The sequence below is a fragment of the Capsicum annuum genome, chromosome 10 (genome assembly GCF_002878395.1).
Source record: "Capsicum annuum cultivar UCD-10X-F1 chromosome 10, UCD10Xv1.1, whole genome shotgun sequence".
Lineage (NCBI taxonomy): Eukaryota > Viridiplantae > Streptophyta > Magnoliopsida > Solanales > Solanaceae > Capsicum > Capsicum annuum.
Window position 1 is genome coordinate 217,332,785 of NC_061120.1, and position 11,575 is coordinate 217,344,359.

General features: G+C 37.1%; 1 protein-coding gene across 1 annotated transcript; it reads left to right on the forward strand.

Moving 5' to 3' along the window:
• Positions 1-5,154: 5,154 nt before the first annotated feature.
• LOC107843796 (probable L-type lectin-domain containing receptor kinase S.5) lies at positions 5,155-11,032 on the forward strand. Its single transcript, XM_047397401.1, is given in 4 exon segments — positions 5,155-8,763; positions 8,766-9,390; positions 9,393-10,513; positions 10,613-11,032. Coding segments are annotated over 3 exon segments (2,082 nt in total). The 5' UTR covers positions 5,155-7,551; the 3' UTR covers positions 9,638-10,513; positions 10,613-11,032.
• Positions 11,033-11,575: the final 543 nt, after the last annotated feature.

Below are 11,575 nucleotides of genomic sequence, written 5' to 3' on the forward strand. Positions count from 1 at the left end.
CCACTACAGTTGGTTTGTTTGTCCATTTTATCCTGGACGAAAATTCCACAACCTCGGGTACTTGAGGGGAATTATTTCCTTTAGGACACTCCGTGAATTCGGAGAACTTGGCCATTTCTGTTTCATCTTAATTTCTAAAAAATAAAACACACTTCTTTGAAAGATTATTTTGATCTTGTGTTGAGGGTGTTGTTGTACTTCATAGTGTTCTTGTTTTAAACTTGAACTAGTGTTGAAGTAGTGTCGCGAAAATACAGATTATGTGTACCCGAAAAGCTACAATCTTAAGGAAATAATTTTGGAAAAATAAAAAAAATATTTTTTTTTTGCTTGTTTGGTGAAATTTTCTTTTCACTAAAGTTTTCTTTAGAATTTGTATTACTTGATTTTGGAGATTAAAGCTCTAAGCTTTCTACTCCGTTTGAACTTAACTGGTGATTCGAAGACATAAAATCTTCATCACAAGTTAAAAATCACTCGGTTGATGATTGGAAGTCATAAAAACTTCATCGTTAATTAGAAACAAGAAGAAGAGTTTAAAGTTGCTTAACTTTATAAATAGTATTCTGAAAATACTAAATTTTATTGTCTTGTGATAACAGAAAAATAACTAACGAAAGTCAAATGCAAGCTGTGGCTACGACTGTGGGGGCAACAAGTATTGCCTCAACAAGTCGAGCAAATGCTCCGCAACCAATGGCACCTGCGGAGAAGCTCAGAAAATTTGCAGGCATTGACTTTAAGCGATGGCAGCAGAAGATGTTCTTCTACCTCACAACACTATGTCTTCAAAGGTTCACTAGGGAGGATGCTCCTGAGGTGCCCGAGGGAACCTCGGATAAAGAGCATTTCATAATTGTAAAGGCTTGGAAACACCCAGACTTTCTTTGCAGGAATTATATATTGAGTGGTCTCTAAGACGACCTCTACAATGTTTACAGTGGAACTAAGACATCTAAGGAATTGTGGGGGCACTAGAATGAAAATATAAGACAGAGGATGCGGGAATTAAGAAGTTCTTTGTTGCAAGATTCCTGGACTTTAAAATGATAGATAGCAAATCGGTTGTCTCTCAAGTGCAGGAATTGCAAGTAATTATCCATGATCTCCTAGCGGAAGGTATATCTTTGAAAAATACCTTAGTTGAACAAATTGAAAATGTTCTAAGTACTCACATAAACTTTTTTGTAGGTTTGATTGTGAATGATGCATTTCAAGTAGCAGCGATAATTGAGAAGCTACCACCTATGTGGAAAGACTTCAAAAACTACCTGAAGCACAAATGCAAGGAGATGACTGTCGAAGATCTTATTGTCCGACTGCGTATTGAAGAGGATAATAAAGCTGTCGAGAGAAGGTCAAAAGGGAATTCTACAATTAATGGAGCACATATTGTAGAAGATGACCAAAACAATTCTAAGAAAAGGAAGAAAGTTTAACAAGGAAGCAATCAACCCAAGAAGAAGTTCAAGAAAAAATGCTTCAACTGTGGCAAGATTGGCCACAAGTCCACGGATTGTCGTGCCCCTAAGAAAGGCAAGAAAAAGGACCAAGCAAATATGATTGAGTCCAACAAAGAATGTGATGATCTGTGTGCTATATTTTCAGAATGCAACTTGGTGGGGAATCCTCGCGAGTGGTGGATGGATTCTGGTGCCATTCGCCATGTTTGTGCCAATAAGAGTTGTTTTCGTCATTCACTCCGGCTCAAGTAGAAGAAATAATCTACATGGCTAACTCCGCTACGGCTAAGATAGAAGGACCAGGAAAAGTGGGCTTGAAAATGACTTCAGGAAAAACAATGTCTTGTACGTTTCGGAATTACGTAGGAACTTGATTTCTGTTTTACTTGTAGACAAGAATGGATTCAAATGTGTAACAATTTCTGGAAAAATTGTAATTAGCAAAGGAGAAGTGCATGTAGGAAAAGACTATCTCACCGAGGACCTTTATAGGAAAAGTCTATCTCACCGAGGACCTTTATAAGATGAATGTAATGAATGTTGAAATCAATAAAAGTTCAAATTCTTCTTACTTGCTTGAGTTTTATAATTTGTGGCATGAACGTTTAGGCCATGTTAATTACAAAACGTTACGAAAACTGATTAACTTAAAAGTTTTGCCAAACTTTGAGTGCAATAAATCAAAGTGTCAAACGTGTGTGGAATCAAAGTATGAAAAACATCCTTATAAGTCTGTTGAAAGGAATTCCAATCCCTTAGACTAAATACACACTGACATTTGTGATATGAAGTCAACACCATACGTGGTGAAAAAAAGTATTTCATAACCTTTATTAACGATTGCACTAGATATTGTTATGTCTACTTTCTAAATAGTAAGGATGAAGCAATAGATGCGTTTAGGTAATACAAAACTAAAGTAGAAAATCAGTTAGAGAAAAAGATAAAAATGATAAAAAGTGATAGGGACGGAGAATATGAATCTCCCTTCGCCAAAATATATATAGAGAATGGAATCGTCCATCAAACTACAACCCCGTATTCACCTCAATCTAATAGAATTGCGGAAATAAAAAACCAAACTTTGAAGGAAATGATGAATGTCTTACTTATAAGTTCTGGTTTACCGCAAAACTTGTGGGAGGAGGCTATTCTTACAGTCAATTGTATACTCAATAGAGTTCCTCATAGTAAGACACAATCAATTCCTTATGAAAAATAGAAAGAAAGGAAACCCAACTTGAACTATTTCAAAGTGTGGGGGTGTCTAGCAAAGGTCCAAGTTCCCATGCCTAAAAAGGTTAAGATAGGACCTAAGACGGTGGATTGCGTGTTCATAGGATATGCTAAAAGCAGTAAAGCATGTCGATTTTTAGTTCATAAATCCGAACATCCAGACATAAATAAAAATACGATAATTGAATCAGATAATGCTGAATTCATTGAAAATATTTACCCGTATAAAGTTAGACATGAACAGTCTAGTGGTGGATCTAAGCGACCTCGAGATGGACCAAGTGAGAATGTACATAATGATGAGAATCCAAGATGTAGTACACGTTAAAGAACGTCAACTTCGTTTGGATTAGATTTTGTAACATTTCTCTTAGAAAATGAGTCTCAAATGTTTAAAGAAGCGATATCGTCGTCAAACTCATCCTTTTGGAAAGAGGCAGTCAATAGTGAGATTGATTCAATCTTAAGCAACCATACGTGAGAATTGGTTGATCTTCTCCAGGAAATAAACCTTTAGGTTCTAAATGGATCTTCAAAAGGAAAATGAAAGAGGATGGTACTATTGACAAATATAAGGCAAGACTTGTAAATTGAGTCGGTACACGAGTAATCCCAACAAAACTTATTAGATGGCAATGAAAAGAGTTTTGGGGTAACTTAAATACACTCAAGACTATGCTTTGCATTATAATAAATATCCCGTGGTACTTGAAGGATATAGTGGTGCAAATTGGATCACCGGATCGAACGAAGTAAAATTCATGAGTGGATACGTATTTACTATCAGTGGAGGTGCAGTCTCTTGGAAATCATTCAAACAGACATGTATTGCTCGCTCTACAATGGAATCTGAATTTATCGCATTGGATAAAACTGGTGAAGAAGCAGAATGGCTCTGAAATTTCTTGAAAGATATTCCTTATTGGCCCAAACCAGTGGCACCAGTGTGTATACACTGTGATAGCCAAGCGACAATGGGTAGGGCAGGGAGCATGATGTACAATGGTAAATCACTTCACATATGACGGAGACATAATACCGTTAGGGAACTTCTCTCTAGTGGAATTATCATTGTTGACTATGTAAAGTCAAAGAATAATGTGTCAGATCCCCTTACAAAAGGCCTATCTAGAGAAGGAGTGGAAAGGACATCCAAAGGAATGGGTTTAAGGCCTAGAACAAGTCAGCATGACGGTAAATCTACCTAGCAGACTGGAGATCCCAAGAGCTAGGTTCAAGGAGATCAAACAAAGTTGTGTCTGAAAGGTTCAATATTGTCAAAATACCAACTCATTCTCAAGATGTAGATAATGTTTAGTAAACAAGGATAAGACTTAAGGTGAGAAGTCTTTTAATGATTATCTAAATTTGACAAATTTGACCAAATAATTTAATTGATGGGATTTAAAGTTTAGAAATCACCTATGTGAGGGCGAAGTGGAAGCCGCTTCAAGGAGAATGTTAGTAAAGGGCTATTCTCTAAGCTCTCATGAAACCGAGACGTGTTCATAGCTGAAAAGAACAAAACCGTGAGAACCATAAATGATAAAAGGTTGGTTGTATGACATGTGTTGTCTAGGTGTACATTAAAGCTCGAAGGTTCAAAGATATCAAATTTACCAGTTGACCGAGTGCATCCAATGCATATTTACTACGAAAAGTTCAAAGGGAAACCCACTTATCCAAATGCAATCAGTGTTTGCTTGATGATCACATACTTGTCTGTAAAGTTTTACAAAGAATATCCATTCCCCATTCATGTGGGGGATTGTTGGGTTTAATTGGTGTGAATGAAAAATGGAGGGACACAACCTTTGAGCAAAAGACATATTGTTTTAGAAAAGGCGTAACTGTTCAGATAGTTGTGTCTGTTCAGAAAAAGACACAATATTTTGAATGAACAGACATGACTCTTCCAAAGGATACACCTTTTAAGTGAACCATTGTCACCTTTTAGAAGAGGCATCTGATGGCTATATAAACTTGCTTTCATCCACAGATTTAGATATGAATGAAAATTTTTTTGAATATACAAACTCTTCTTGTCTTCAAAATATTCTGTGTGATCAATCAAATCGTTAAGTGAGTTCGAAGAGATTCCAATTGTTTGAGGTACCACTACAGTTGGTTTGTTTGGCCATTTTATCCTGGGAGGAAAATTCCACAACCTCGGGTACTTGAGGGGAATTATTTCCTTAAGGATACTCCGTGAATTCGGAGGACTTGGCCATTTTTGTTTCATCTTAATTTCTAAAAAATAAAACACACTTCTTTGAAAGATTATTTTGATCTTGTGTTGAGGGTGTTGTTGTGCTTCATAGTGTTCTTGTTTTAAACTTGAACTAGTGTTGAAGTAGTGTTGCGAAAATACGGATTGTGTGTACACGAAAAACTACAATAGGTGGATTAGAGGCTTTCAACTCGATGGACATAATGGTGACATTAACGAAATATGTCATATACTCTATGTTGATGACACAGTTATCTTCTGTGAGCCACAAGTGGAACAAATAAGGTTCATCAAATTAATTTTATTATTTTTTGAAGCTTCTACAGGTCTTAAAATCAACTGGGGAAAGAGTAGTCTTTTCCTTTTCAATAGGTGATAAATATCCAATAACTAGCAAATATATTAGGATGCAAAGTGGAGAAATTACCAAAACTAACTTAGGCATGCCATTAGGGAACAAACACAAGGAAGTGCTGATTTGGGATAATATCTTGAAGAAGACGGAAAAAAGACTTGCTAGATGGAAGGCTCAATACAAATCACTTGGCGGCAGACATATTCATATTAATTATGTCGTAGATTCTTTCCAAACCTATGTTATGACTCTTTTTCCTTTACCTGCAACAGTGGTAAAAAAAATTGGACAAACTTAAGAGAGATTTCTTATGGCATGGCTGCAAGAAAATCAAAGGATACAACTTGGTTAGGTGGCAAACGGTTCTACATAGCAAAGAGAAAGGGGAGATGGGCATCAGGAATCTGAGGAAGCATAATAACTTGATGTTGAAATGGTTGTGGAGATACAATGAGGAGAGGCAATTCTTATGAAAAGAGTTGATAAAGTGCAGATACGGGGAAGATGGCTTTTGGTGCAGCAATGCAAGCAACGAAGTATAAGAAGTGGTGGTATGGAGAACTATAAGAAACTTGTGGCCAAAATTGGAGTCAGATTTGCAAATTAGGGTGGGAGATGGTAGGAAAACTAGGTTCTGGCTGGATATCTGGCTCAAACAGTTTACCTTGAAGGACCTATTCCCTGGCCTATTCAACATTTATACTAACCCTGAGGCCAAGATTAGTGAATGATGGACAGAGCATGGATGGGACCTTTCTTTCAGAAGGTGTCTTAATCACTGGAAAATAGAGAGAACTGCCAAACTATTGGAGGATCTGTGGAGCTTTGCAGGCACCAACAATACTCCTGATACAGTAAAATGGGTCCATAGCAAGGATGGGATTTTCCAAGTTGGCAAGGCTTATAGGAGGGAGGTCAATGAACTAGGTTGTAGTAATAAGAAAATGTGGAAGAGAGTTTGGAGGAATCTAGCACCTACTAAAGTCAAATGTTTTATTTGGTTGGTGGTTAGGAATACATGCATAACACATGAAGTTCTGAGGAGGAAAGGGAAGATAATTCTCCCCTGGTGTTCTCTTTGTGGAAAGACGGGGGAGACTAATAGTCATTGGTTTCTACACTGCCCCTTCACATCCCAAATTTGGTCCATGTTTTTAAACATATCAGAAGTGAAATGGACTATGCCTGAGTACACAACAGATTTACTGAGTTGCTGGATCAAAAGAGGAGGGAGCAAGAAAAAGAAGATTTGGTGGAACCTAATTTCACATTGCAGCTGGTGGACTGTGTGGAAGGAAAGAAATAGCAGAAATTTTGAAGATAGGTCTAATTCCACTCATAAGATTAAATGGAATTGCATTGTATCTTTGTTTTTTTGGAGTAAACAATTAGGGCTAGAGGACTCTGATCAATTTATAGAATTTCTAGGAGCCCTGCAAGTATTTTTATTGCTCTTTTTCCTGTTTTTTTCTACCTTGAAAGGTCTCCAGCATATCCTTAAATGCTGAAAAATACAAATTACCAATTCTCACTAAAAAAAATGAGTGGTGGTTACCAATTCTTATAGTTTAGTGTTAGATATTTTTGCTTATTTTGTGGTTTGTAATCCTCTCTCTCTCACACACACAAAATATATATATATATATACATAGACACACACAAAGCCTATGTAATGAAATATCAAGAGAAATATAGAGAACTCAAATAAGTTTCAGCTTCTTCCTTCCCAGAAGTTTTTTATAGCAATTTACAACTACATTTTTTCTACTGTTTTAGCTTGTAGCCTAAGGTTCCTCTTTCCATTCTTTTTGACAGTGATTTCATTGGATATGTTGTTGTTGTGGTTGCATTTAGTTGCATGAGACAGAAGTTCAATCCAGAAGTGTGATTCCATTTTTTTTCTATTTCTTGGTCTATAAAATCATCACTTAAAATGCAAAAGGAGGGAAACAAAATGTACATGACCTCTCTCTCTCTCTCTTTGGAAGAATGTTAATTGACAAACAAGATAATGTGAGAAAAGTTTTCAAAAAAAAACATGCAGAGCAACAAGGTTAAAAGAATACTAAGAAATTAGTGGAAACAGCTAGGAAGTTGCTTTAGTCCAAGTCAAATGTTTTTATGAAATCACTTGAAAGTTTCTCCACAAAATGGAGAAACAATATCCTCTTCTGTTTCAACTGAAAGTTATTTGTCAGGCACAAAATTTATCTACCACATTTTCCCTCTTGAGATAAAAAAGACAGCTTTGTTATAATAAGTTTGATATGTATTACATAACAAGGATTAGATATTCAACTTCCTATGTTCATTTTTTGATCATATTCATACTTTTCTTGGAAGGAGTTTTGGTTATTAGGGTGGATTGTCTGAATTTCAGCTACCCGAATTTCAGCCACCCGAATTTCAAGTACCCAAAATTCTCCAGGGGGAGTGATTTCATTACTACCAATCATTCCTATGTAGCCTTTGATACTATTCAAGTAACTGGCGATGCTCGTGGTGCTTCCATCAGCAATTTGTCTGGAAGAATATGGTATTCACAGCCTCTGACTATATGGAGGAAAAACCTCACAGTTTCGTTTAACTCAACATTTGTGATCAATATCACCCCTGAGAGTAATCCATGGGGTGAAGGATTGGCTTTTATATTGTCTAAAGAAAGTGGTCCTAACTCAATTCCAGATAACAGTTATGGACAATGGCTTGGAATTGTGAATGCAAGTACTAATGGATCTTCTTCAAACAACATCATTGCAGTTGAATTTGACACAAAGAAAAGTTACCTTGAGGATCTTGATGATAATCACGTTGGCATTGACATAAACAGCATCAACTCTGTCAATCAAGTCTCATTGACTGAAAGAGGTATAAACCTTTCACAAGCTATTGATGTTATAGCAAGTGTCCAGTATGATGGAGAATCCAATTTCTTGAAGGTTTATACATTCATGAGTAATCAAACAAGAGACGATGAGAGAAATCCCATCATTTCCATGCCTCTTGATCTTTCAGCCCATCTACCCGAGGATGTTTTCGTGGGATTTTCAGCCTCAACTGGGGTATACACTCAGCTGAACTGCATAAAGGCATGGAATTTTACAAGCACAGAATTTAGGAAGAATAATAGCAAAGATAATAGTGTTAGCATATTATGGTTGTGGATCTTGATACCAATAATATCGGTTTTGGTTATGTTCCTAGGTGGGGTTTTCATATATTTTGCCTGGACGAGAAAAAAGACGAGGATGCAAGTGTTAGAACAAGATGATAATATAGATATTCAGATTCTGAATTCAGCTACTGCACCTCAGAGATTCCAGCTGAAGGACTTGAAACGAGCCACCGGGAACTTTGATCCCACGAACATTCTTGGTAGAGGAGGATGTGGAGTAGTCCTCAAAGGGTTGCTAGCTGATAATAAAGAGGTGGCTGTGAAGAGATTCTTTAAAGATTCAAGACAAGGGGCAAAAGATCTCATAGCAGAAGTCACAACCATATAGCAGAAGTCACAACCATAGGCAATCTCCACCACAAGAACCTTGTCAAATTGATTGGATGGTGTTATGAGAGCAATGAACTCCTAGTGGTCTATGAGTTCATGCCAAATGGGAGCTTAGACAAGTTGATATTTTGCGAAGAAAACGGAGAAATCAGAGAAGGGTTGAGTCTGAATTGGGAAATAAGGCATGGCATCATCTGTGGCATTGCTGAAGCATTGGATTATCTACACAATGGGTGTCAGAAAAGAGTACTTCACAGAGACATAAAAGCCAGCAACATCATGCTTGACTCGGAACTCAATGCTCGGCTTGGAGATTTCGGATTAGCTAGGACAGTTCAAGTGAATGGAAAGACTCACCATTCAACAAAAGAGATTGCTGGAACTATAGGCTATATGGCACCAGAGAGTTTCCTTATAGGCCGAGCCACAGTTGAAACAGACGTCTTTGCCTTTGGAGTACTCATTCTTGAAGTTGCTTGTGGTCGAAAACCTGGAAAACAATATGAAGAGAATATTTACAGTAACAGAGTCATTGAATATGTATGGGACATGTACAAGACTGGGAAGATCATTGATGCTATAGATGTCAGATTGGATAGAGACTTGATGAAGAGCAAGCCGAATGTGTGTTAATATTAGGATTGGCTTGCTGCCATCCAAATCCTTATGAAAGGCCCAGCATGAAAACTGCATTACAGATTCTTACAGGGGAATCGGTTCTGCCAAATATCCCCACTGAGAAACCTGTTTTTGTATGGCCAGCTAGAGCTCCATCGACTAACGAAGCTTATGGTGACTCTCTCCAGGAAAGCCAACTTACACCAATTACAGTGCTCACTGGCAGATGACTGCTCAGTTTGAGGAACCTCAACAAGGTTCACAAAAACTACTGTTCATTATCGAACTTAGTGCTTTGTCAAATAAGCCAACTCTTTAGGAGGCAAATGATACTTGTAAATTCGCATATGCATGGCAAGAATGTCTCAATTTTTTCCTTTTTGTGTATGTGGTGGGGGAGGGAGGTTCCTTCTTCAGTGTGTTTTTCTGCATTGAAAAAAAGTTTCTATTCAAGACAAATTCCATAATCAACTTTTTCCACAGTACATAATGCCATAATCAATTTTACAAGTAAAAACTGGAAACAAAGCAGCAGCATTGAAACAAAGGTGGAGCTACATGAATTACTCCCTACAAAGAATAAATGTTCTACCCGAACCACAAAGAAGTTGTGAAAATTTCACTATCAATCACTAGATGATCCATCATCATTTTCATGCTCATCCACAACCTTCTCGAGGAAACTCTTCCGCGTTCCATGAAGAACAGCTTCTCTGGATTGTTCATGCCTGCTACGTCCATCGCTAAGTACAGGATCACACTGGCAAAGTAACACCTAAAATTAAACTAAACTTCACTACGCTCATAACAAAAGACAGATAACTTTAAGCAGCATATACATGCATGCTGATTTTCATGTTCTTTTGCTCAGCCCGTTACATTTTTCTTATGCTGAAACTCAAAGCATTGACCCCTCTTGCCTCATATATTCTCTTCCATATTTATTAAAGATTTCTTCCGTTACTCCTGATAGTCGATGGGGCCATTTCCTTAGCCAAAGTTGCTGACATAGATCGAAATCTCGGGGATGAGAAGGATTTCAAGAAGGCATAAAGTTGCTGCAATCCCTTAAATTAAAACCAGAAGAAGTTAGACTTGAACAACGGGTAATACTCATCTTTCCTCATCCTAATTTATTATATACTTCACCGGTGTATTTTCTTTTTATCCGGCAAACCTGATTTGGTCCTGTGTTCTGCTTGCAGCGGCTATAAGTGCTTGAGTTCCTCAACAGCCAACTTGAAAAGAAACAAACTTGATTAAGCTGCCTTGTGAAGTCTTTTCCGACATGGTAAAGGAGGCATAAGGACAACGTGTGTTATCATATAGTTTGATGTAAACACTAGATGCTAGGTTTAAACGCAACCCGAGATAAATTTCTGTGTAAATGCAGTAGAAATAAGTGATAGATTTTCCAAGTAATATGTCTATTGTTGGGTACTATGTAGTTTTGATGATTGACAAACTGACACATGAATGAAACATGTTACTTGAGTTGGTCCACGCATAGGAAAGCAGATTTCCAGTTTCACTGATAGATGCAGACAAGATTGCTTAAAGACAAGAACGAATAAGCAAGCCTAATTCTGATATACTCAAGGTACTGATCATGTGGGGAATATAACAAGTTGAATTTGATTCAAACACTTAATGATAAGGGAAAACAATTTGAGTTGAAAAGGGAGTCCTACGTGAAGAAGGAGTTTCACTTCTGAGTATATCTTGAAGAGTCCTACATGTGGGAGGAGAAAGATTCTGATAAATAAACATGTGCTGATTTAAAAGAGTTGGAGTTTTAAACAAAAGTTGAAATTAAAGAAAGAGTCTCACTTGAAGTAGAACTCTATGCAATGAGAGTTCTAATTAAAGGAGAAGTTTGAAATAAAGAATGACTCTTTGAAGAACTGTGCTTAAATAGAAGATGCATCAGTCAGAATAATTCACGCACTTACAAAGCAGAAAAGCACAATCGACAGATTGACTTCACGAAGTGCTACTCAATCACTGAAGAAACACATTGAAGAACCTGGTCCTAAGTATAGAATCCAGCTAAGAGTTTTAGCTTTGATTTTTAGAGTTGTTCATTGTGTTTGAGCTATTGATGTAATATTAGTTTCAGTCTGTTATAAACTGAATTAGGAGATAGTCTTCGAGTTGGGGAAAACTCA